Source organism: Mesoplodon bidens (assembly GCF_964165515.1).
Source record: "Mesoplodon bidens genome assembly, chromosome: 11".
In the NCBI taxonomy this organism is placed as follows: domain Eukaryota; kingdom Metazoa; phylum Chordata; class Mammalia; order Artiodactyla; family Ziphiidae; genus Mesoplodon; species Mesoplodon bidens.
Window position 1 is genome coordinate 65543655 of NC_138167.1, and position 27326 is coordinate 65570980.

The window sequence follows — 27326 nt, forward strand, 5'->3', positions numbered from 1 at the left end:
CCCGCGCATGCACACACCCCCATCCCCCCAACCGCCCCACACCCCTTCGCTACGTGCGGAAAAAAGTAGGACATCAATCAGCGTTTTAGAATTTTAGAATTGCAAGAGTCGTCGGGAGTCGTGTAGTGCAGTCCTCCCTTTTACAGAGGCTCTTCCTGAAGTCTCCTGATACAAGCTTTTGGGTTCATTCAGCCTTTCCTTCTTGAAGCCCAAAGCACTTTTGCTGTTAATGACCTCAACATCCTGGGCGGGTAAAGGAGGGGCAGGTAGGTGCCGGTATCCTCCCTTTTACCGTAGGGGAAACTGACTCAGGGAAACGAGACGGCGGGCTCCTGCGGGGCGGGGGCTGTAACTGGAATTCAGGACTCCGGGCCAGGGCGGAATTTATTGTGTCTCCTGTTGGGAAGCGTGAAAGTAAGTAATCGATTTATGAGCCCCAGGCGGGGACCCTTCAGGCCCCTAGAAGGATTGTGATGGGGTCGGGAGGATTAATGCACTAAGCGCTCGCGGCATTGACCCTTTGGCAACTTAGCAAGGTCTGGCAGGGTCCACCGCCCTTCCCGTGACTGGGTGACCAATGGGCTGCGGCCTCTTTAAGGCCCCAGCGCCCCGCCTCCGGCTCGTCTCCGACCTCCTCCCACCTCCTCGCTGCCACTCCGCCAGTTCCAGACTTCCCTCGGCAATGAGGTCATCTCCCTGCTGCCCATTGGCTGCGCTGGACCGTCAGTCACAGGAAGTCCCGCCGCCCTCCTCGCCCGCCTCGTATCCCTCTTGTCCCCCCGCCCTCCCCTTAGTCCGCGGTTCCCGGCCTCCACGAGGCCTCTGATTGGCCAGCGCTGCTGTCACTTCTCCAGCGGGCGTTGTTGGGGGCGGGAGGCGGGTGTGGTGGGAGGGCCCGCAGCTTCCGTGGCTGAGAGGAGCCGGCCGCTGCCGTGTCTGTGGTGTCCGCGGCGGTGGCGAGAGCGACTGTCCCATCCTTCCCACCCTCTCAGCTCCGCTCACTGCACGCCCTCCGCTCGCGCCGACTTCTCCGCAGCTCCGCGCGTCCCAGCTGGACGTTGAGCCTTGGGGGGAGACGCGCGCGGTGGGAGCCGGAGCGGGGACCGCCGCAGAGCCCGGGCCGGGAGGAGAGCGAGGCGGTGAGTGAGAGTCCGGGCAGGGGACCCCTCCCCCACCGCGGCCCCGCCCCGCCCGGAGCATCCTTTCTCCTGGCGACCCCGCCGCTCGCGCGCCCTCCGGGGGGGTCCGGCGGGGCCGGCATCGCGGCCCGGCCCCCTCCCCGCCGCCGCCCCGCTCCTCCGGGCCGGGGTCGCAGAGCCGGGGCGGGCGGCGCTGGGCGCGGCGGTGCACCTGTGCGCCGCCGGGCGGGCCTCGCAGGTGGGGAGTCACGGTGGTTCCCGCCCCCGCCGCATCCCGGGCGTTTCGTGACTGCAGGGACTGGGTGTCGGCTGCTTTCTCCGGGATCTTGTGCAAACCTTCAGAATCCATGTGCAATCCCAGGATTCCCAGGCAAGGGAGTCTCACCTGGACTTGTTGATGCCTGTGTAGCAAACTGAATGCTGCCAGGTGTAAGGGATCTGTTAGATTTGAAACTTTTCCCTCTAATGAAGTGTCTGTCAGGACGCCTTGATTACAGCCCCTACCCTGGGGGGAATGCAAGAGCATTGATCCGCTGTAGAGGTAGGGTTGGAGTTTCTGAGTCAGACTCTCGAATCTGCCATTGCTAGCTGTGTAATTTGGGGCCTCAGTTTCCTCATCTGAAAATTGGGGGTAATAGTAGTATCTGTCATCGGGGGTCGTTTTGAGTATTAAATGAAATACTTAACATAAATTGTTTGACACAGCGCTTGGCCCCTTGTAAAGGCCCAAGAAATGTTTGGTTTTATGATGTTGAAAACCATGATAGACCAGCATGTGTGTGTAAGCACCAGCCCAACTTGGCTTTGTCAGGATTTCTCTGTTTTCTCCCTGTTATGCAGCATAACTAAAGGGCAGTTTGGTGGCCAGTTAACTGCTTACCAGCCTATACTTGGCATGAAATATGTGTAGACAGGAATGTGAAGTACGTCACTTAACTGTGGTAATGAAATTACACCCAGCTTCATGTATTTTTACACACTTTAAAATCCATAAGATGTCTGAAATGCCAAGTTGACAGTTTTTGAGCTCTTTTCAAGGTCTTTTCCAGCTGAAGCCAAAGCCTGTAATAGAGTCTTTATTTTCAATAAGAAGTTAAATTTATGTGTCTTACTTTAGAAGACCCCCCAAAACTCCACATTTTACTTATGCGGTTTTACTGTTGAAAAACAGCCACCTCCCAGGGTTGAGGTGGTACAGCCAGCTGGCCCACAGCCCTATGACTGCAGGGTGGGGAACCTTTGGCTGAAAGTTACTAAACTAAGTTTTGCCTAGTGTTGTTGGCATTTTTCACAGCGAATCAAAGGGCTTTATGATACTTAGTTTCTTAATGAAATGATTTAGAAAGAAGCAAACCATTACTGCTTTTTCAGAAACATGTGCAAAGAAAAACTGGCTGTAATGTAGTTGTAGCATTTGCTTCAGTTCTTTGCCAATAACTGTTAAGAAGAGCCCCTGTTTAAAAAGGCTTCCAAAAGTCACATCCATTCGGATAAATTTTTTATTTAGAGTGAAATCATGTGAGATGGAAGACGAATATGTATCCCATAATCCAGAAGTATTTACTGCAGACTTTCCATGTCCTGAGTGCTCCTGAGTGCTCTGAGGAAGGGATTCAAAAGAAGTACAGAACAGCATCTCGGCCCATAAAGGGCAAAAGCATAAAGTTCAGTCACTCAGTAGTGATTATGGGTATTGCTTAAGTAATGACTTCATTCATTAATTCAATAAATTTTTGTTTCATGCCTGTAATGTGCCAGGTGTTTTTCTAAAAGCTGAGATTATGAAAATGAGTGTGGTATATGTTCCCTGCTCATGAGGAGCTCACAGTCTAGTGGGTGAGTAAGAAAGTGACAGATAATTGTAACACACTGACATAAACTCCAAGTACAAACCCAGAACTGTATGGGAGAGTCAAAGGAACTTTTCCTTTGGACTTCAAGGAGAAGGTGGCCTTTGAGCTGAATCTTAACTCATTAGATAAAGGAGAGGAAGATCATTCCAAACAGAAGTAATTGAGCTTGAAAAGATTTCCTGACAACTCTTCGGACCATGGGTACAAGCCCTAGAGAAGGGGAAAGAAACTGACATTCCTTGATGCCCACTATGTTACAGGCATCAAGCTAAGCTTTTAATGCATTGCTTAATCCTCACAATAACCCTAAGAGGTAGATTTTACCTCCACTTTAGGATATGGAAACTGAGGCTCAGGGTAGTTAAATAATTTGTCTAAGGTTGCACATTAGTGACAGAGCCAGGACTTGAATCCCTGACTTTAAAGTGTAGTAAGCTCTTTTTCTTTTAACACTCTGTTTTGTAGAAATACTAAATATACAATGAGGTGAGAAAGTTCCACCCACGTATATCATTTTACTGCTTGTGTTACAGATTGCTTTCTGTGAAATAAATGTTTCACATTTGATTAATTGATTGAGTTTTTGGCTGTGTTGCGTCTTCGTTGCTGCACGCGGGCTTCTTCTAGTTGTGGCGAATGGGGGCCACTCTTTGTTGCCATGCGCGGGCTCTAGGAGCGCCGGCTTCAGTAGTTATGTGGCACATGGGCTTAGTAGTTGTGGCTCGTGGGCTTAGTTCCTCCACGGCACGTGGGATCATCCCGGACCAGGGCTTGAACCTGTGTCCTCTGCGTTGAAAGGTGGATTCTTAACCACTGCCCCATCAGGGAAGTCCTCATATTTGATTTAGAGGTGCTAGGGCTTATATAATAAATAAAGGCTGTTTTTATCAAATGATATTTATTTTACCCTTATAAATGTGATATTTTCTAAAACTAAGTTTTTCTAAAAACTGTGGCCCATGAAAATATTCAGTGAAAATGGAGGACATTGAGATATACAGACCCTATGTGTGGCACTTTACAAAGTAGTTAAACAGGTGTGGACTTTTCTTGAGGCTGTAGCTTAAATATTTATTTAAATGTAAAAGAAAAGCATATGCAGACATACGGCCAATGACACGGGTTCGAGCCCTAGTCCTGGAAGATCCCACATGCTGCAGGGCAACTAAGCCCCTGCGCCACAACTACTGAGCCTGTGCTCTAGAGCCCGTGAGCCACAACTACTGAGCCTACGTGCCACAACTACTGAGCCCGTGTGTCTAGAACCCATGCTCCGCAACCAGGGAAGCCACTGCAATGAGAAGCCCGCGCACCACAACGAAGAGTAGCCCCCACTCGCCGCAACTAGAGAAAACCCATGCGCAGCAGCCAAAACATAAATAAATAAATAATAATAAATAGATAATGAAAGGGGTGAAAGTTTTTGAATACTTAATTTTTACACGGGGGAAACTAGAATTTTGAAGTCATATTATTGAAGATGGTTGTATTGTATTTAGAGAGACCACCACGGCAAGGGCATATACTGGACTGTAAGCTCCATAAGGGCGAGGATGTTTGACTGTTCTGTTCCCAGCTTCAAGAGCAGTTTTGGGACATAGCAGATGCTCAGAAGTTTATTTCAGAAAGTCTTTGAAAGAGAAAAGGGAGGACATTGATGGAGTACAGATGAAGTGCTTGAGGCAAAGGGAATAGTTTATAAATGATACATTTTGGAAGAAAAGGAACAGCTGACAAAGGGAATAGTCTGCTGACACAATTCAACAAATATAGGCACTGTTTATTTCTAAGGCTTAATGGAGTTTTGAGAATCAAGGAAACAATGTCTACTCTGAAGGAGCTCACAGTTTTAGAGAGTAGGTATCTGCTATTAGCTATCTACTGCTGTCTATTGCCATGTAATAATTACCCCAAAAGATAGTGTTTAACATGGCAGTAAACATTTATTACCTCTCACAGGTTCTGTGATTCAAGAGTTAAGGAGCAGTTCGGCTGAGTGGTTTTAGGCTCAGGGTCTCTCTCTAGAGATTGCTGTAATATGTCAGCTGGGATTGCCGTCATCCAGAGGCTTGACTGAGGCTGGCAGATCCTCTTCCAAGGAGGTTAATCAGATGGCTGGCAAGTTGGTGCCGGCTGTTGGGGGAAGTCTCAGTTTCTCTCCATGTGGGCCCCTCCACAGAGCTACTTGCTTGCCCTCATGGCATGGCCGCTGGCTTCCCTCTGAGCAAGTAATCCAAGAGACCAAGCTACGCTGTCTTTTATGCCTTAGCTTCAGAAATTACACACCATCCTTTCTCCAGCATTCTGTAGGTCACACACTGAAGGAAAGGACTACACAAGGAGGTAAGGAACATTGGGGGCCAACCTGGAGGCTGGCTAGCACGGCGGGAAGCGTAGAAAAAGCTAAGTGTTGAAAGAAAGCGCAGCATGCTGCGGGAGGGGAGGGGAGGACTCAGAGGAGGGAAAGATCACTTTTGGGATGATAAGGGAATTGGGAAACATTTCATTCTTTTAACAGATATTCACAGATATTTATTGTGTGCTTACTGTGTGCCTTCCACATGGTAGGGTAATTTGTGGAAATGGACACTGAATTAGGGCCACATGAAATGTTTTAAGTAGTCTAGGCCAGCATTGACACTAAGGATAAATGTTGGATCTTTATGTGTAAGGTGAAGATGGAGTCATTTTTCTGATGTTGAAGAGAACAGTAACTTATCAGGGTGATAGACAAGCAGTTACAGAGTGTAGGTAGTTAAGAGAATGAATACTAGAGCCAGACTGTCTGGGTTTGAATCCTGGCTCCACCACTTGCTAGCTCTGTGACCTTGGGTGTGTGACTGTGATACTTTTGCTACTTTATCTTCTCAGTGACTCACTAACTGTAAAATGGGGATAATAATGGTGCCTGCTTTATATTGCTGCTATGAGGATTAAAGAAGTTAAAAATATGCCAGGTTCTTGGAACAGCTTTACATTCATCATCATCATCATCATCATCATCATTTTTTGGCAGTAGCGTAGAACTGACATGGGTGAGTGAGGTTGGAGGGAGAGACGAATGAATGTAAAATGATGTGAGTATTGAGTAGGAGGTGTTTAAATGTCAATCATTGCTGCTTCAGCATCAGTTTTTCCAGTTCACATATCTACATCCAGATAAACTTTATTTCTCCAATTAGAGTGAGGCAGTGGTTTTATTAGTTGAACTCCACAGTTAAAACAAGACCTCAGAAGGTGCACAGTTTTCTGTTAAGGGTATCTCATACCCTCTTATTGTCCCTGTAAATTTCTGGGCCCTCTTTCTGCAGAATGGGTTTAGCCAGAAGCAGTCCTTAAAGTTGCATATGCTTCAGAAGAGCTTAGAGGTGGAACTAGGTGCCATAGCAAAAATACCTAGAATGAGAACTTTTGTGACTGAATCACAAAAGAATCTGCAGAATTCTTAAAAACATTAACTATACCACTTCTATGGAGAGGGAAGATAATTGAACTCCATGTTGCTGCAGGTGTTGAAGAAGAAATTGGGTGAACTGCCAGGGTGTCTTGGGTAGAGCTATTTGCTTAAGTTGCCTTCAGTTCTGCGGTTTTAGTGACTCAAGTCCAATTCTCATTGTTTAGTTGAATGGAGGCACTGAGAAGTGGTTTGAGGTTCCACAACAATCTAGTGGCTGAGCCTGGACTACTTCCTCACCCTTTGTTTAAGACCAACTCACATAGCAGTAATAAAAGGTCTGCAGAACCCTAGGAAGACTGAATGTTGTGAAAATTTTTTTTTTTAAGTTTAAAAAAATTAATTAATTTTTTTTGGCCGTGTTGTGTCTTTGTTGGTGTGCGCGGGCTTTCTGTAGTTGCAGTGAGTGGGGGCTACTCTTCGTTGCGTTGTGCGGGCTTCTCATTGCGGTGGCTTCTCGTTGCACAGCACGGTCTCTAGGCGCATGGGCTTCAGTAGTTGTGGCACGAGGGCTCAGTATTTGTGGCTCGTGGGCTCTAGAGCGCAGGCTCAGTAGTTGTGGCGCACGGGCTTAGTTGCTCCGCGGCATGTGGTATCTTCCCGGACCAGGGCTCGAACCTGTGTCCCCTGCATTGGCAGGCGGATTCTTAACCAGTGCGCCACCAGGGAAGTCCCGAAAATTTCTTTTTCTTTTCTTCGGATACCATATTTTTGCTTTTGTGGTATGTCTGGTTCATTTGCTTCTTCACTCACTCTTGCTAATGTGCATTTAGAAATCATTTCCTGTATAAATGAGTGCCAGTAACGAGTAATGTGGGTAGTTCATTTGGAAACCCGTAGTGTATCCTCTGTTACTGAATTTGAAGATAGGTGGCTGTTTTCAGGTTTTTGACCTCTGAAATTGTGGGAATTATGGATCAGTTTGGTTTGCTGAAAAGTCTTTGTTTTGGTATCAAAATTTAAAGTATCATGGGTATAATTTGAAAAAAAATTCTAAACTTCCTAGTATGAGAGAGTAAAATAATTAGTGAGGTAACATGTCAAGTTGTAAGGGCGTGAGCAGAGCTAGGTACTGACGATTATCAGCTGTGTAGCCTTAGACTCACTGCTTAACCTTATGTGACTCGATTTCCTTATCTGTAAAGTGGAGTTAAAAATTCTTACAACATGAGGTTGTTATTAGGAGTATGGAGAAATGTAAAAGAGAGTAACAGTGACACATGCTTTGTTAGTCATTGTGTTGCCTCATTAATGCTCACACCAGCTCTGTGAAATAAGTAATAATAGCACCATTTTTTTTTTTTTTTTTTTTTTTTTTGCGGTACGCGGGCCCCTCACTGTTGTGGCCTCTCCCATTGCGGAGCACAGGCTCCAGACGTGCAGGCTCAGCGGCCATGGCTCACGGGCCCAGCCGCTCCGCAGCATGTGGGATCTTCCCAGACCAGGGCACGAACCCGTGCCCCTTGCATCGGCAGGTGGACTCTCAATCACTGCGCCACCAGGGAAGCTCTTCCTAATAGCACCATTTTGCAGATGAGGTTAGAGAAGCTTGGAGAGATGAATTAATTTAGGAGGATCACAGTCAGGATTTGAACCAGGTCTCTCTGTGAATTAAAAGATGGTGACTCCCTACCATAATATGTTTGAAGTGCCTAACTTTGCCTCCAGTAAATGTTTGTTCCTGTTCACTTTGTTTTGCATAGCTAGTGAAAATGTCAATACAGTGGGAATTTTTTATGGTAGTGATCAAGGTGTTATAGCTCTCAAAATATTCTTTGTAATATTCCTTATATGGGGACTTCCCTGGTCACACAGTGGTTGAGGGTCCGCCTGCCAATGCAGGGGACGCGGGTTTGAGCCCTGGTCCGGGAGGATCCCACGTGCTGCGGAGCAGTGAAGCCCATGCGCCACAACTACTGAGCCTGTGCTCTAGAGCCCGCGAACCACAGCTACTGAGCCCACGCACCACAACTACTGAAGCCCCCGCGCCTAGAGCCCGTGCTCTGCAACAAGAGAAGCCACCGCAATGAGAAGCCCATGCACCGCAACAAAAGAGTAGCCCCCGCTGGATGCAACTAGAGAAAGCCCGCACAGCAACGAAGACCCAATGCAGCCAAAAATACATAAATAAATTTATTTTTTAAAAAAGATTAAAAAAAATTCCTTGTATGTATCTTGCTGCCATTCCTGAAATGGAAAGCTGTAATAGTGACTTCACGTTTTAAGTTGCACGTTAAAATGCTCACTAAATAAGGGCATACCAGAATATCCAAATTAAAATTTTTTGTCAGTGTTTCAGTATCTTTGTAACTGTAAATGGTGTAAGTTATGCCAGAGTCTCTTAGTGGTGGTTAATTTGTACATATTTTCACTACCACAAAATTTACAGGAACTTGGAAATCTGTCTTTTCCTCATACTTTAAGACACGCCATGTTACATTTTGGTATTAAGAGTTGGGTTATCGTGGTTGAAACTGGCTTTATTGTTGATTTTATATTTTGTTATATGATGTATATCTTTAAAGTCTTTTAAAATTTGCCACATATATGTCTTGGCTTTTTTTTTTTAAAGGTAGAGATGGGGAAACAATTTCGAAATGAAAAGTTAGGATCATTTTCTTTCTTATTCTTTTTTTTTTTTTTTCTTTTTGCGGTATGCGGGCCTCTCACTGTTGTGGCCTCTCCCGTTGCGGAGCACAGGCTCCGGACGCGCAGGCCCAGCGGCCATGGCTCACGGGCCCAGCCGCTCCGCGGCATATGGGATCCTCCCAGACCGGGGCACGAACCCGTATCCCCTGCATCGGCAGGCGGACTCTCAACCACTGCGCCACCAGGGAGGCCCTCTTTCTTATTCTTGATGCATGTTATAATCACTTGCTATGAACAATCACTTGAACTAAAGCTTCCATTCAGGAGCTGTACATTCTTTAATTCTAACATTCCAGGTTAATGCCCTGAGGTCATGACAGTGAAGGCAAAGATTTCATGGTATTTTAAATTCTTCTTTTTTTAAAAAAATATTTATTTATTTGGTTGTGCTGGGTCTTAGTTGCAGCATGTGAACTCCTAGTTGTGGCATGCATGTGGGATCTAGTTCTCTGACCAGCTATCGAACTTGGGCCCCCTGCATTGGGAGCGTGGAGTCTTAACCACTGTGCCTCCAGGGAAGTCCATTAAATTCTATTTTATAGAGTCAGTGATCATTTCACATTATCTTGCTGATATTTCCTTTCTGTTCAGATTTTTTTTTTCCCCCCTGGGGTTGGGGTATGTGGGGGGTGTGGTCCTGGAATGGGAATAATAGGCAACCAAAAATATAATGAGATCATAGGCTAGTGATTCGAAATTAAAGAAATTTAAATATTTCCTTTACTTAGTAGAAGTTCATAGGATGGTATGGTTCATTTGTGTGATATCTGTCATGAATCTTTGAGTACCTCGTGTCAAACAATTATTTATTTAATCATTTTCCTAAATCAGTCACTGTAGCATAATTGACACCCCCCCCCTTTGGCTTTTACCTGTAAGCTGATTCTGAAGGTGAACCTAGCAGAAACAGTGTGTGTGAAAACTGGACATGACTTGTACAATTTGGATAAGCTATTCATGACATTTTACTTTCAACATGTTTAATAACCTTTTGGGTGCCTAAATAAAACTGAGTTAATTATAGTGTAACCTTTTGTTCTATTTGGAGAGTGTTAAGGGATTTTTGAATACGCTCCAAAATTCACCTTCATCAAGTGAGCTTAGAAAGCTCTTTCTAGAGCAGGAATTCTCAAGACTTTACCTGCGTCATTGTCTCTACTTCTTTTGGCCACTCTTTTTGTTTTATTTTTAAAAAGAAGAGTAGATTTTCCCTGCTCTTTGCAGATAGTAGTGATGAGTTTTAGAGTTGAACACACCTGTTTTCAATCGTGGCTCTACTGCTCATTGGCTCTGTGATCTTGTGTGAGGGAATTAATTTTTCTGAATCTCTCCTTCCTCATAGGATAGATGTGGGGGGCAAATAAAGTTACATGTAAAGCATTTAGCACATAATGGACGTTTAATTCATGTTAACTTTCATAGCACCCAGAAATTTTCTTTTGTAGCACTAGCCATAATTGTAGCTAAATAATTATGTAATTATTTTATGTTATTCTTCTCATAAGCTTCATGAGGCTAAGGCCCAAGTCTGTGTATTCCCGGCTGTATTCCCAGCATGCAGCATAGGGCTTGGCATGGCATATAATAGATGCTCAATAAATACTTGAATGAATGAAAGTGACTCACCTCCTCTTCTTAACCTGTCCTTCCTTGCCTTAAAGGACAGTGTCCTGAACTTATTTCCTTTGGCCCATTTGGGACTGGTTACTCGAAGTTTTGTCTGTTAAAGATGGGAGCTGGGTAAAGGGGAAGGCAATGTACAGATGAATAACCAGAAAGAGTAGAGCAATATTCAAAGTAAATTATACATACTCTGGACTTTCTAACCCTCTCTAATCTGGTGTCCAGCCCCGAATTCTACCAGTACGGTTTTCAGTGAGGCCACTACTGACTTACATGTTGCTGAGCCATTGGGTTGTCTCTAGCTTAGTAAAGTGGTAACGATTCTGGTTACTCAGGTAAGAACCTTGGAGTCGTCTTCTCTTTCTTTCCCACTTCGTATCCACTCCGTTGGCAAATCCTGTTAGCTTCTTCCATATGCATAATCTGATCACTTCTCATCACCTCCACCATAATCGCCCTTGTCTGCGCCATCTGTATTAGTGTCCTGTGGCTGCTGTAACACATTACTAGAAACTTGGTGGCTTGAAACACTGAGTATTTATTCTCTTACAGTCCTGAAGGTAAGATGTGTGAAACCAGTTTCACTGGGCTGAAATCAAGGTGTCAGCAGCAGAGCTGCAGCCCTTCCAGAGGCCTTAGGGGAGAGTCTGTTCCTTGCCTCTTCTAGCTTCTGGTGACTGCTGGCATTCCTTGTCTTGAGGCAGGGTCTCTTCAGTCTTCAAGGCCAGCATCTTCAAATTTCTCTCTGCACACCTTCTCCTCTGTGTTTGTCACACCTCTCTCTGCCTCTTTTATAAAGACATGTGATTGTGTTTAAGGCTGACCCAGATAATCCAGGATAGTTGTCCCGTCTCAAGATCCTTAGCTTAATCACATCTACAAAGATAACCCCCCTTTTTTGGACATATCAGGTAATATTCACAGGTTCCAGGGATTAGGATATGGAGGATGTAGATATCTTCTGGGGTGCCATTTTTCAGTCTACCACACTCTGTCCTTTGGACCCCAAAGATTCACATCTGTCCCACATGCAAAATACATTCATTGCATTCCAACATTCCCGACTCTCACCCAGTTGCAGCATCAACTCAAGCCAAAGATCTCATCTAAATATCATCAGCTCAAAAGTCCAGAATCTCATCATATAAATCATTACATCAGGTATAGGTGAGACTTCTGGGTATGATCCGTCTTGGGACAAGATTTCTTTCTATCTGTGGACCTGGGAGACTAGAAAACAAGTTATGTGTTCCCAAAATACAGTGGTGGGACAGGCAAAACATGACTGTCATAGACATTCCCATTCCAAAAAGGAGAAAATGCAAGGAGTAAGTGTGTTACCGGTCCCAAGCAATTTCAGAATTCAGCAGGGAAAATTTCTTAGGTTACAAAGCCTGGGAGTAATCCTCTGTGGCTAGAGACTCTGCCCTCTGGGCCTGTGGCTCTGGCTTCTATGCCCAAGGCTCAGTTCTTGGAGTTATTCCTACTTTTTCTTGAAGGGTAGCACATGTTTTCAGCTGAGTAGTTTTATTAGTAGTTAAATTGCCTGTAGAATTTTGGTAGTCTGACAGTCTTCCTTTGTTTTCTTTCTGTCCCTTTCAGGCCAGGCTGGCAGTGTTTCTGCTGATAAAACATTCTCAGAAGCCTTTTGGGTCTCCTGTGTATGTCTCAGGGATTCTTGTTGTTAGACAAGAAGGTCCTCCAATCTCATGTCTTTTCCTAGCTTCTGCTTAGATGGTTGGTTGAGGGGGTCCCTGAGTTACATGTGTAATCTTTCAGCACAAGTCAAAGGTTGTCCAACCACACTCTTGGCTTTCTCTCCACAACAGTGCTTTCTTAATAGTATATCTCCTAATTTTAGCATTTCCTGTGATCTAGATAAGCTGAGAATTTCCCAAATCATCATGTCCTGGTTTCTTTTGTTTAACATTTTGCCCAACAATTTACCTTTCTAGTTGCATTTTACTGTAAGCAACAAGAAGAAACCAGGCTGCACCTTTAACTTGTCGCTTGAAAATCTCCTTAGCTAAATATCGAAGTTCATCACTTATCCAAGCTAAATATCCAAGTTCTGCTTTTCACACAACCGTAGGACAAAATTCAGGTAAGTTTTTTTTCTTGCCTCTATCTAAAAAGGATTGTTTTTCCTCCAGTTCCCAATAATGTTCCTCATTTCCTTCTGTGCCCTCACCAGAAGCACCTTTAATTTTCATATTTTACCAGCCTTCTGTTTATGATGACATATGTATTCTCTAAAACAATATAGGCTTTATCTATTGTGCTTCTCACTTCCTTCTGAGCTCTTACCAGGAGTGCTTTCAGTGTCCATGTTTCTACCAACAATCTGTTTTAAGGCAATCTAGGCTCTTTAAATTATGCTTCTCAAAATTCTTCCAGCTTCTACACATTATCCAATTTCAAAGCCATTTCCATATTTTTAAGAATTTGTTACAGCAGCACCCCACTTCAGGATACCAAAATCTGTATCAATCAGGGTTCATCCAGAGAAACAGAACCAGCAGGAGATTAAGGGGTTTATTATCAGGTTGTAGGGGCTGGCTAGGCGACTGGGACATTCCTAGGCTAGGCTGTCAAGAAGGACAGATTGGACCTCTCAGTAGGTGCTGAGGTTGGTATCCACAGGTGACATTTCTTCTGAGAAACCTCAGTTCTGCTCTTAAGGCCTTTTAACTGATTGATTCAGGCCCACCTGGATGATCTAGACTAACCTCCTTTACTTAAAGTCAGCTGATTATGAATGTTAATCACATCTACAAAATACCTTCACAGCAACACTTAGATTAGTGTTTGAATAACTGGGGACCTTAGCCTAACCAAGTAGCCGCAACTGACTGTCATACTGTTATTATTCTCTTGCCTGGATTATTGCAGTAACTTCCTTTGAACTGGACTCCCTTCTTCTGCCCTTGATTTCTTATGAGCTGCTCTCCACGTAGATCATAGAGCTTATGATCTGCTCTCCAGGGTCAATTCCATGGTCTTCCACTCTCCTCCTTGCTTAACTGTACCGCAGCCTCACTGGATTCCTTGCTGTTATTGGGTTGTACCAGGTTTTTGTGTTTTCTGTTCCCTCTGCCTGAAATACTCTATCCCTGGATCTTCACATGGTTTACTTCCTCACTTTTTTCAGATCTTTGCTCAGATGTTACATTATTAGACCATCATATATAAAAAAGCCACTTTACTCCCCAATCCCAGGCATTCCCTATTTCCCTTATCCTGCTTCACTTTCTCCACAGGATTAATCACCCCTTGACATGTATTTACTTGCTGTCTGTCTCCTTCCACTAGATGATAGTCTCTGCAAGGGCAGGTACTTTGTTTTGTCGTGTCCTCAGCACCATCAATACTTGGCATGTGGTAGGTGCTTAAATATTTTTTGAATGAATTACTGAATGAAGGAATGGATATTTTCATTCCTGTTTTTCCTCCCAAGTGGTATTTAACATAGTTGATCACTTTCTTTCTTGAACTATTTTATATTCTTGGTATGACATGATTCTCCTAGTTTTTCATCTAATACCTTATCCCTTCCTTCTACCTCTCCTGCCATTCTTTCTCAGTCTCTTTTGCTGGCTGTTTTTCATCCTCGCCTGAGTGTGGGATTTTCTCAGGACTCTGGCTCAAACCCTCCTATTGTCTCTCTCTGTAGGAGATCCCATCTAATCCCATAGCTTTAACCACCAGTTATATGCCAATGATTCCCAAATGTGTATCTCTATCTTTTCTTGAACACAAATCATTTTGCCACCTCTACTTGGGTGTCTCACAGACACCTCAAATTTACATTTCAGACTGAACTTTTTTTTTTTTTTTTTTTTTGCGGTACGCGGGCCTCTCACCGTTGTGGCCTCTCCCATTGCGGAGCACAGGCTCCGGATGCGCAGGCCCAGCGGCCATGGCCCACGGGCCCAGCCGCTCCGCGGCATGCGGGATCCTCCCGGACCGGGGCACGAACCCGCATCCCCTGCATCGGCAGGTGGACTCTCAACCACCGCGCCACCAGGGAAGCCCCAGACTGAACTTTTAACCTTCATTTCCTCTTGTCAGAGTTGTTCCTGCTCCAGTGTCCCCCATTTCTGTAAATGGCACTTCTGTCCACCTAGTTACATAAGCCAGAAATCGGAAGGGTCATCTTTGACATTTCCTTCTGTCGTCACATCCATTCCATCATCAGTTTCTATTAATAATCACTCCATAAATATTACCTCATTTGTCAACTTCTCATTTCTTCTACTAAAGCCACTCCAGCTAGTCCAAGCCATCCTCTTTCCAGGGCCACTTCAATAAATTCTTAGCTAATTTTCCTGCTTCCAGCCTTCCCCCTGAGTCTTTCTCCACAGTGAAGCCAGAGTTTCAAGTGCAAATTTAATCATATCGCTGTTCCTCTTTCCCTAAGCCTTTCACTGTATGTAGGCTCCAAGCAGATAACTTACATGAATGGAATTGGGTAGGTCAGGGATTTTTAATAAGGAGTGGTAGGAACTGTAGCATTTGGAGAGAATGTGCCCTGTCTAGAGAGGGCAGCCACTACTCAATTTTGATGTATTGCTGACATGTGGGAGTATTGGCCCAGAATTGCTGATCTTCTCATTTTTTCCAAGGGAAACCAGAAATCTGGATTTTTTTTTAATTGTGAATTTTCTCTATTTTAAAATGTTGACAACCAATTTGAATTTAAAAGATTTCTATACTTAGGAATAAATTTACTGAAATATATAAAAAACTTTTACATTGAAAATCACAAAACATTGCTGAGAAAAATTAAAGAAGACCTAAATAAGTAGAGATGTACAGTGATCGCAGTTTGAAAGACCCAGTGTTGTTAAACAGTCCACTTTGCCCCAAATAATCTAAAGATTCAGTGTGTTTACAGTCTAAATCCCCACAGCCTTTTTTTGTGGAAATTGACATGCTGAATCTAAAAGGTATGTGGAATTGCAAAGCATTTACAATAGCCAAACAACTTAGAAGTGGAAGAACAAACTTAGAGGAATTAAATTACCTGATTTCAAGACTTATTATAAAGCTGGAGTAATAAAGACACTGATGTTGGCGTAGAAAAAACATATTGAGCATCGACCACAATAGAGTCCTGAAGGGGACACATATGATCAATTGATTTTTTAGCAAAGGCTAAAACATAATTCAGGAGGGGCTAAAGGATAGTCTTTTCAAGAAATGTTGCTGGAACAATTGATGGATGTTTACCTGTAAAGTAATGAGTCTTAATCCCTGTCTCACACTATACAGAAAAATTAATTTGAAGTGGCTCATAGACGTAAACATACAAACTAAAGCCATAAAATTTATAGACAAAATTATAAGAGAAGATCTTTGTGGCCTTGAGGTAGGCAGAGATTTTTTTAGGACCCAGAAAGCCTGAACCAACCATAGAAGAGAAAATAAATCAGACCATATCAAAAGTAAAGCTTTCTTTTCTACAAAATACACTGTAAGAAATGAAAAGGTAAGCCACAGGCTAGGAGGAAACATTTACAAACACACATACTATCTGTATATCTATATGTAGATATATATATACACACACACACACATATATGACTTAAATCCAGAATATGCGAAACACTTTAAAATTCAGTAATATGACAAATGGCCCAGTTAAAAATGAGCAGAAGTTTGCATAGACCCTTCACAGAAGAAAATATATTTGAATGCCTAAAAGCATATGAAAAGGTGTTCAACATCATTAGTTACCAGGGAAGTACAAATTAAAACCACAATGAGATACTACTTCATACCCACAAGAATAGCTAAAAATAAAATTAAAAAAAAAGACAATTCCAAGTATCGGTGAGGATTTGAAACAACTAGAATTAATGTATGTTGCTGGTGGCAGTGTGAAATGGTACTTTGGAAAACAATTGGTCAGTCTCTCCTAAAGTTTGACCTAAACAATTGGTCAGTCTCTCCTAAAGTCTCTCTATCCTCCTCTTTGGTGTTTATTATCTAAGAGAAATGAAAACATATGCACAAAAAGACCACATCAATGTTCATGGTAGCTTTATTCATAATAGCCAAAAAACTGGAAACAACCCAGATGCCATCATCAGCAGGTGAATAGATAAACCATGGATAAACAGTGAATTATCGATACATGCAGCAATGTGAATGAATCTCAGAAACATGTTGAGTGAAAGTAAGACACAGAAGAGAACTTACTGTATGGTTTCATTTATACTGAAGTTTTAGAATAGGCAAAACTAATTTATAGTAATAGAAATTGTGTCCCTGGTTGGCTGGAGTGCGGGTGTGTGGAGATTGAAAAAGGACATGAGGGATGATGGGAATGTTTTTTTCTTGATTTGGCGTGGTGACTACACAATAGTGTACATTTGTCAGAACTCATTGAACTCCTTGAAAATGCACACTTCAAATGTGTGCATTTTATTGTGAGTAAATTATACCTCAGAGTTGATTTTAAAAAATACTGTACGGGTCAGCACTCTGGATTAGACAAAAGATGTGTGCATGCCAAATTTGGTTGAGGTCAGCCAGTTTCTAACAGACGATCTATACCCCCACTCGTGCATACACTGCAAGAGGGCCTGGCCTGTAATAGGTCTTCAGATTCTGTTCAATGAATGTTGCAGCTCCCTTGCAAGAAAATATCCCATCCTTTATCCTGCAGTTTTCTGACTCCAGTCATTTTTATGGAGTTAATTATTTGGTTTCTCCTGGCCCTAGTACCTTGAGTACAAATCAGTCCATTCATTCATTCAAATAGTTATTGAGCATCTACCACATGTAAAACCCTGACCAAATAAAGTACTTGCTAACTGTCCGTTGATTATATATATATATATATATATATATGAAAATTACATTTGACTTATAAAAGCAGAGGCTTGGTAAGCTCTTCTTGCTTAGAATGTTTCAGCTACTATTTCTTTGTCTTGAGCATTTACAATCTGCTATCTGTGGAAAAATAGCATAGGCTTAATAACAGACTCTTTACATAGTAACTTCTCAGATGAGAGGAAGCAAAACATTTCCGAATATCATTCAGTTATAGCTGTAGAAATGGCAGATTTCTTTTCTAGTCAGAGTCTATGAGGGAGGAGGGGACTGACTTAATTGTGTTGCTAGGACCACATTGCTTCTTGGTCTTATAGTGAGTCTGCAGCTGTATGTTGTCTTCATCAAATTTGCTTATGGCTGTGTACTTTTATAGGTCGCCAAGCAGAGTTATTACGTGGTTTTTCAACCAGAACTTTAAAAAGCACTGGTTATCATTCTGTACTGATAATTGTTCCTTTCCTGACTTTGATCCAGCAGCCCTGAATTCTCCAAATAGCCTTCTTCCTCCCCTTCCCTAAACTATGTCCTTGCCCATTTTAAAAGAGCCTAAGGCTTAACTCCTTTACAAAACAACTTTCCTTGATTAATACAATCTCAAACTTTTTTTCAGACTCTACTCTCCCCATGGTACCCTCCTATTATTTCTCTCTCTCTCTCTTTTTTTTGGGGGGGATGGCCTCACCATGTGGCATGCAGGATCTTAGTTCCCCTACCAGGGATCGAACCTGTGCCCCCTGCAGTGGAAGCACCGAGTCCTAACCACTGGACCATAAGGGAATTCCCTCATTTCTCTTTTTTTACTTAGCATTTCTTTTTTTCACCAAGACCTTTTCTTCCTATTAACGTTATAGTTCATTGGGGGTGGGGGGTGGCAGCTGTACCATTTTCTCTCTGTGTATCTAATATAAGATCTGTACCAAGTGGGTTTAATAAATAGAACAAAGATTGATGGTACATTCTACTGTGAAGGTAAGTAACACGCAACTCAGATTCCATAATGGTGAAAAGCACAGTACTTTAGATAACTGTGGACCTAGGTCTCTTCTCCACCTTTTGTTGGCACAGTTCCCTAGGAAGGAAGCCAGGGAGATTAAGAGTTGCCTGTATCTGATAATAGCCCAGAAACTTAAGAGCAGGCAGTTCCCACAGCAGCAATCTGAGTCCAGTAAGAGAGCTTAATGAACTGCCTGTACCTGTACAGTCATCAGAGTTTGTCTCTGTGCTGAGATATCAGAGGCACTGAATGAAAGAAAGTTAACAGGAGTATGAGAATGAGGAAAAAAGAAGTGGGTGTTGGAATTGCATACGTGTGTAATCTTGATAGTTATTTTAATATGGAAAGATCTGTTATGCTCATTGACACATTTTTCTGATTAAAATTGTTTCTACTTATGCCTGTGCTAAAAATAGTATCATACTAAAGAGAGGACTGTGGTTTGTCTGCCTTTCAGAATATATTATTTCAAATACCTTTTATCTTTGAAGGATTCAGAATCTTATTTAGTCATTTCACTAAGAATAAATTTACTTTCATTTTACATTCTCACCAACAGTGCACAGGCGTTCCACTTTCTCCACATCCTTACCAGTGCTTGTTGTTTTTTTTTCGTAGTAGACACGCTAATGGACATGAGGTGGTAGTGTTTTACATATTCAGTGTTTTCATCTATGACTGGTAGGTAGCATAATATCGCCTCTGTAGTTCTTATCACTGTACTGTTTCCCCCCCCAACACATATCAGTCATATCTGAAGTGCTTATTTTTTTACTTGTTACCATAAGAGCCATAAGGGCAGGGACCTTGTCTGTCTTCATCACTAGTATCTCTGGGGCTGAGACAGTACCTGACACATTATCCTTGCTTAGTGAGTATTTGATGAATTAATGAATGAATGGAAAGCAGAGAGGCTTAGTGTAGTGGTTGAAACAAAAGACTTCGGCAGACAGACTTGGGTTTGAATCCTGGTTTCCTTATTTACAAAATGCTTTCCTCATAGGATTGTGGTGAGATTAAATGAGATCACATATGTAAAACCCTCAGTACAGCACCTGGCACATTGTAATTATCTGGTAAGTGGCAGCTATTATTAGGGAGAGGTCAGCTGGCCAACGGGGCATCAGTAGGCGTGGGGCTTAAAAAAACCCTCATTTTGTCACTAATAAGATGTGACATTTTAAAAAGAATTTTATTTATTTGGCTGTGTCGGGTCTTAATTGCAGCTCACAGGCTCTTCTCTGCGGCATGCAAGCTTCCCTCTAGTTGTGGCACGTGGGCTCTAGAGCGCTCGTGCTCAGTATTTGCATCGCATGTGGGATCTTAGTTCCCTGACCAGGGATCGAACCTGCGTCCCCTGCATTGGAACGTGGATTCTTAACCACTGGACCACCAGGGAAGTCCCATAAGTGGTGCAATATTGATCAAGTTGTCTAACCTCTTTAGTCTGAGTTCTTTTCCCCTGTAAGAGCATTAATCCCAAAAGGCCCTTCTGTGATTTTCATTTGATCCTTACGTTTGTCACTATGTTCACTCCAGCAGTCAGTCATCACCATTTCACACTATCTCAGCTTTAATTACAGTAGGAGATTGTTCACCTCAGAGTCTGAATCTCAGAGCATCTAAATGATAGAATTAATTTCTTTTTAATTTATTTATTTTAATTTATTTTATTTTTGGCTGCATTGGGTCTTTGTTGCTGCATGCGGGCTTTCTCTAGTTGCAGCGAGTGGGGGCTACCTGTCGTTGAGGTGCGTGGGCTTCTCATTGCGGTGGCTTCTCTTGTTGTGGAGCATGGGCTCTAGGCATGCGGACTTCAGTAATTGTGGCACGTGGGCTTCAGTAGTTGTGGCTCGTGGGCTCTAGAGCGCAGGCTCAGTAGTTGTGGCGCACGGGCTTAGTTGCTCCGCGGCATGTGGGATCTTCCCAGACCAGGGCTCGAACCCATGTCCCCTGCATTGGCAGGCGGATTCTTAACCACTGTGCCACCAGGGAAGCCCTAGAATTAATTTAAAAGAATATTTTATAGAAAAGATCATTCCATTTCAAAAGTTAAACCATTAAAACAGTTGAAGAATAATTTGCCCTAGTATGAAGTATTTAGTAATGATTTAATATGCCAGGTTGTTTACGACCACTCAGTGATCATAGAAGTGGAGGAGTGTAGATTGTAACGTAGACTGCAGTGATGGTTTGGTGGTTTTGCTGAGTTGTGTTGCACTCAGCTCTTGGGGAGACTTGCTTTAAAGAACCTTTTTGTCCATTTGCTATGCTGTTGAATGATGGAGGAAATAAAATAACCCTTAAGAGAAGACCTCTGACTTCTGAAATGTTGGTCGTTGTGTCCCTGATGTTCTTAGCAAATGTAGGCCCAGATATTTAAACTCAGTCTGGCTGGGTTTGACAGAAAGGGAATTTCATCAATTTTCCCAACTAAGTAAGATGTTGTGGCTCCGTCCAGCAGTTATTTGTTTTTTTGTACAGATAACTCAGAGCAGAGAATGGAAGAAACTTGCTTTTATTACCTGTTTTATGCTAGCCACTGTTAGGGGCTTTCGTGTACACTGTCGTTTGTTTATTTATTTATTTTTGGCTGCATTGGGTCTTCGTTGCTGCACGCAGGCTTTCTCTAGTTGTGGCGAGTGGGGGCTACTCTTCGTTGCAGTGCACAGGCTTCTCATTGCAGTGGCTTCTCTTGCTGCAGAGCACGGGCTCTAGGTGTGCGGGCTTCAGTAGTTGTGGCTTGCAGGCTCAGTAGTTGTGGCGCATGGGCTTAGTTGCTCTGCAGAATGTGGGATCTTCCGAGACCAGTGATCGAACCTGTATCCCTTGCATTGGCAGGCGGATTCTTAACCACTGTGCCACCAGGGGAGTCCTGTCTTATTTGGTTTTATTTTGTTGATGGAATAGTTGTTTTTTTTTTTTTTTTTTTTTTTTCTTTTTTTTTTTTGCAGTACGCGGGTCTCTCACTGTTGTGGCCTCTCCCGCTGCAGAGCACAGGCTCCGGACGCGCAGGCCCAGCGGCCATGGCTCACAGGCCCAGCCGCTCCGCAGCATGTGGGATCCTCCCAGACCGGGGCACGAACCCGTGTCCCCTGCACCGGCAGGCGGACTCCCAACCCCTGCGCCACCAGGGAATCCCGGAATAGTTGTTTTTGCATGTACATGTTGCTCAGTGTCACCACCCTAAATCACTTAAAGACAATCCTGGAATGGTCCTTGTACATGAGTCCCTATAAGCTTTTCTTAGGGAGTCACTGCTGCTAGCCCCGAGAAAGTATAGGCTGCCTTCAAGGAGAAGCTCCTTTGGCTTCATTAAGGGCAAATAACCTGGATAGCTTTTGCCACCAAACTCCCTTGTCTCTTCAGAGGTGCTTTCTGGTGGTCTGTCTCCAAGTAGGAATCCTAAACACTTTCCCCACTGAAGATATTACAATTGGTGGTTAGACTCCCAGATGAAACACACACACACACACACACACACACACACACACACAGACATATGTGTAAACTTATTTATCTATTAGTACATTAGTCATGTGGAAGACTTTCTGTAATTTAGATCTCTATTTAAACGTTTGTTTAGTGGAAAGAGTATGGGCCATGGAAGCCACTTAATGGTTGTATGACCCTGAGCTAGTATCAACTTCTCTGGGCCTATGCCCTCATCAGTAAAAGGGGGGATATATTTCTCTTGTAGGAATAGTATCAAGATTAAGTGATGCGGGCTTCCCTGGTGGCGCAGTGGTTGAGAGTCCGCCTGCTGATGCAGGGGACACAGGTTCATGCCCCGGTCCGGGAAGATCCCACATGCTGCGGAGCGGCTGTGCCTGTGAGCCATGGCTGCTGGGCCTGCGCGTCCCCCACAGATGTTGGTACTGTCTATTGCTCCTCTTTCCATTCTGTTTTTCAAATAACTGAGTAAAATCTCTTTGAGCGTAACTTGGTTTGATAGTGCCTTTATCAAGATTGCTTAGTCACATGCCCCAGGGCTTGACAATGGAATTTGTTTTTCTTTCTTTATTAACTACAAATGCTATTAGAAATTTATTCTTGGGACTTCCCTGGTGGTCCAGTGGTTAAGACTCCATGCTCCCAGTGCAGGGGGCCCAGGTTCCATCCCTGGTCAGGGAACTAGATCCCACATGCTGCAACTAAGAGCCTGCTTGCCGCAACTGAAGATCCCGCATGCCGCAACTAAGACCCAGCTCAGCCAAATAAATAAATAGATAAATTTTTTTTTAAGAAAGGAAATTTATTCTTGTTTAGACTTTGGAATGAGAAAGCTCTTTTAAAAACAGAATTAAATGGGTTTGCTTTAGGCATCTTTCTGAGATCTAGCCAATTTGGACAGGAAAATTAGAATTGCTTTCATAGTAGAGTTCCCACCTGGGGCATAGTTGGCAATAAGAAAGGTTGTGCGATCACATTCCTTATCAGATGTTCAGTAAAGTTTATTGTTACCTGAAAAACTTGAGGAAGGTCCCTACTCCTTGCCTTTCAGTCAAGAAGCTGATTGTGGATTAGGAGATGAGTAAATGAAAATTAATCTGACTTTGGCAATTGAAGAATGAGAAAAATGCTTACCCCCAGGCATCTAGGCTTGTTTCAGCTTCCCAGAGAGCTCCTCAGAGGTCATCACCCATTGGTAGTAAGCATTAAAAACAAAACAAAACAAAAAAAACTGTAGGTGAAGCCTGGACTAAGTAGGGTAATTTAAAAGATTTTAGATTGGTAATGGAATGCAGACATGATTTTTACTGGCCAAAATCAATTTTGGTTTTACTCATCTAAAACTCCTCTTGGTAAAAGTTGTTATTCTCTTTCAATCCATTCTCTCCAGAGTAGCAGGAATGATCTTAAAAACATAAACTGAATCATGTCACTTCTCTGCTTAAAACCCTCACCTCCAGCCATTTCCCATGACACTTAGAATAAAATACAGATTTCTTCCCATGACCTACATTGCACACATGCCTTATCTATGCTGACCTCACCACCTAGTCCCTCCTCCCTTCAGTCAGTTACATTATCATCCCTTGGGATGATGATAGTTGTTCAGCTTTCCTTATCACCATGTTTACAAAGTAGATTCTTTCTGCTCATAAAGTTCCTACTTTGATTTCTTTGTAACTTGGAGAAGTTTGTAATTAGTTTTCTGCTTGATGGCTTGCTTACTTACTTGTTTTTCGTCTTTCTGTGCTCTGAGATTATAAACCACATGAGGGCAGGGACCATGTTTTATCTTTTTTTGTCTAGTACATGCTGGCACTGGTAGGTTTTGAATGTATATTTGTTGAATGAATGACAGTTTGATAATTTCTGCTATATAGAGAAATAGATACTTTAGTTCATAAAGGAACAGGCATTTTCCTTTTGATCTGACAGTCTGTAAGATGATAAAGGTCAGCATGGGAAAAAAAGAAATGATTTGTTTCTCTGGGTTGAATCTTTCAGAATTAATTTAGATGGTGCCTGGGAACCTTTTCCTGATTGGCTAGAGTTGGATTAGATCTCCCTCTTGTTTGGTCTGTGACACTGTGTGCTTGCCTCTTTCATAAAACAGATTACTACTGGATTCTTTGAGGGAGAGAGCATTTAGTTTATCATTGTATCCTCAGAACTCAGGTTGGTGCCTGGAACCTGCTGGATGTGCTTGATAAGTATTTGTTCAGTGAGAAATAAGTGTTAAATTTGAGATACATATTAAGAAACGAATAGTTTTTATTCTGGTAGATTATGGAGCTCATTGGTTCCAAGAATCACTTTGTTCTTTGTTTTTCAGGTTCACCAGATCATGACATAAGTTAAAAAAAAATTAAATCTTTATAGTGGACTATTTCAAGCACATGTAAAAGTAAAGAGACTAATAAAATCAATCACCACCATGGACCTGTCACCCAGTTTCAACAGTTATCAACACATGACCAATCTTGTTTAACATTGCTCCCCTCTTCCGCCTCAGTATGTTTTTTTTTTTTTTTTTTCCCCCAGTACGCGGGCCTCTCACTGTTGTGGCCTCTCCCGTTGTGGAGCACAGGCTCCGGACGCGCAGGCTCAGCGGCCGTGGCTCACGGGCCTAGCCGCTCCGCGGCATGTGGGGTCTTCCCGGACTGGGGCACGAACCCTTGTCCCCTGCATCGGCAGGCGGACCCTCAACCACTGTGCCACCAGGGAAGGCCCCGCCTCAGTATTGAAAAACAAATCCCAGACATTATATCATTTCATCTGTAAATACTTCAGACGGGTATAATCAGTTTAAGAACTAGTTAACTTTTGGAAAAACCTGATAGAAAAATTCCATTTGCCTCCTTGAATCTAATTGTAGATGCCAGCTGGTTAAATTCCATGTGCTAAACCACTCCCAAGGCCTGACTCAGTATTGAAAGCATATACTCAATTGTAATTGCTGAGATAGCAGCAGTTTGCTGGAATATGTTATCGTGGTAAAGTATGTTTCTATTGGATATAGAGAGATTACCAATAAGTGAAAACTCGTAAGTCAGAGATAAGTTTTTTCCTTTAGACATGTGTAAAGACAGATGATACTTTTGACACTATGCATTACAAGCCTTTGAGATTTCGTCTGGAAAATGAAGATGAAATATGGTTTGTGGATTAATAGAGTAATTTCCCATAGTACTTTTTGGCTGGATTCTTGAGAGTCACAATTGGTGGTACAATGAAAAGTAAGAGTGCTGGAAGACTCAGACTAGAAAGACTCCTAAGCCTTGGGACGTGGAGGGGTTAGAACTTGGGCCAGCAGAAAAGACACGTGGCTTGGAAGTGGTTATGGTTAGATTTATTCTAGAAGTTAAAGTTGTAACTTAAATCTCTGTAAATAGCCTAGGTGAAATAAAATTTCCTTTAGGACAGGAAGAGAAGGCACTGTTTTCTTTTAGCAAATATTTTAAAGGATTAAGTACTACCTTTTAAAAATTTGGAGGTTGGCACTGAGTGAATGGTTGGACTAGAACAGTGTTTTCCTGTGATTCCAAGTTTTTTTGGTGGAAAAGAGATGAAGGGGGGATGTAAATGATCATAACTGCCTTTAACTACTTTTCTTTAACCAACCATGTAAGAGAACAAGACTGATTCTAAGAGGCTACAAGTCCCAGCCTTGCAAGGACCACAACCTTGCTTTCTCCTTAGCCTAAAGCACTAGATGAGTCTTCTGTATGTTAGATTGGTAGGAGGTGGTGGATATGGTGATCGTAAGTAAGTTAATTCTTGGCAATTTATTTTGAAAATCTGCTCTTTTATTCTTGCCTTTGTTCTCCCCTAACCCTTAGTTAATTCCTCTAGTAAAGTACTTAGCATACAATGCCTTGAATAGGGATTTTGTCATAATCATCTGTGTATCCTTAGCCTCTAGCACATGGTCACTTGGAAAATATTTGTTGACACATGATGATCCCTTTCCAGCCCTGAGATGATGTGATTTTGCGATTTCTCCCGTGGCCTTGACTCAGAATCTGGGTGTGGTACTAGTTCTGTGTAGGCTCCTCTCTTTATTGTTCTCTCTAGATGCATTTGTTCTCAGGCTCTGGACTGTTCTCTTCTTTTGGGACCTTCCAGGGAACAGAAGGAGAGAAAAATTTGTGTTTAGAACAAGAGGAGTATGTGAGACTGAAGGTGATCGTATTAGGATCACTGGGATCCTCCAGCTGCCACCAGGATGAAGAACTCAGTGTTGGCTGAAGAATTCAGATGCCAGGAGCTCATTGTGTTTTATTATTTTATTATTATTATTTTCTTATTCTTCCTCACTTACTGTGATTTGACTCCCTACCTATAACTGTAGGGTGGAATGAATTTTAGTTCTGATTTTCAAGCTTTAAAGGATACAGTCAGTCATTGGGAATTAAACAGCATCAAACTATGAGTATTTTTTTTCGTGTATATTGTAACTGCTAAAATTAATTTGTTATAAAATGGTAGCATCTAGGCCAAACTAACCTATAGTTTATCATCTATTACAAGCTAGTGAAATGGAAATGCTTTTAAAAACCATTATTTCATCAATCTGATCCTGTTTACCTGTTAGAAATGTTGGAAGGCCAACTATCTCAAACAACATACACAAAACTAAAAGTAAACTATTCATTTTCTTTCTAAACTTAATTTTTTCCACCCGCAGCTTTCCCTGTTTTACTTGACGACAATCCTACTCTTTTAGTTGCTCTGATCAAAACTATGGACTCTCATTTTTCTCTCATACCCCACATCTAGTCTGCCATGAAAACTTACTGGGCCCACCCTCAAAATATATCCAAAATCAGCCACCTCTCACCTTCTCTGCTGCTCCCGCTGTGGTCCAAGCCACTGTCCTCTCTTGCCCGGATTATTGTAGTGCCTCCTAACTGACCTCCCAGCTTCTACCCTTTCCTTTGTTTTCAACATAGCAGCCTGAACCATTCATTTTATACCTAAGTCAGATCATGTCACTCCTCTGTTCAGAAGCAGTGGCTCCAAGCCAAGGAACGTAGGCAGCCTCTAGAAACTGGAAAAGGCAAGAAAACAGATTCTCCCCAAGAGTTCCAGAAAACAATTCATCCCTACCAACACCTTGATTTTAGCCCATTGAGACCTGTACCAGACTTCTGCCCTTCCGAATTGTAAGATAACAAATTTTTGTTTCTTTTAAGCCACTAAAAAAAAAAAAAAAAAAAAAAGCAATGGCTCCCCTGCATTGGCGCCCCCGTTCCACTCCGAGTAGAGAATCCTGTAAGGCCTTATAATATCTGGTCTTCTAGTAACCTCTCTGACCT

At 42.7% G+C, this 27326-nt stretch overlaps 1 protein-coding gene across 1 annotated transcript in view; it reads left to right on the plus strand.

Annotated features, from left to right (window-relative positions):
- Positions 1 to 7: 7 nt before the first annotated feature.
- Positions 8 to 27326, plus strand: part of LOC308625755 (uncharacterized protein) — a gene marked incomplete at its 5' end in the record, with an annotated part of 88541 nt that continues 61222 nt past the window's right edge. The window contains 4 exons of the mRNA XM_081250243.1: positions 8 to 65; positions 298 to 414; positions 599 to 722; positions 835 to 1139. Of these exons, the coding sequence (XP_081106369.1) occupies positions 8 to 65; positions 298 to 414; positions 599 to 722; positions 835 to 1139 (604 nt within the window). The remainder of the gene's footprint in view (positions 66 to 297; positions 415 to 598; positions 723 to 834; positions 1140 to 27326) is intronic.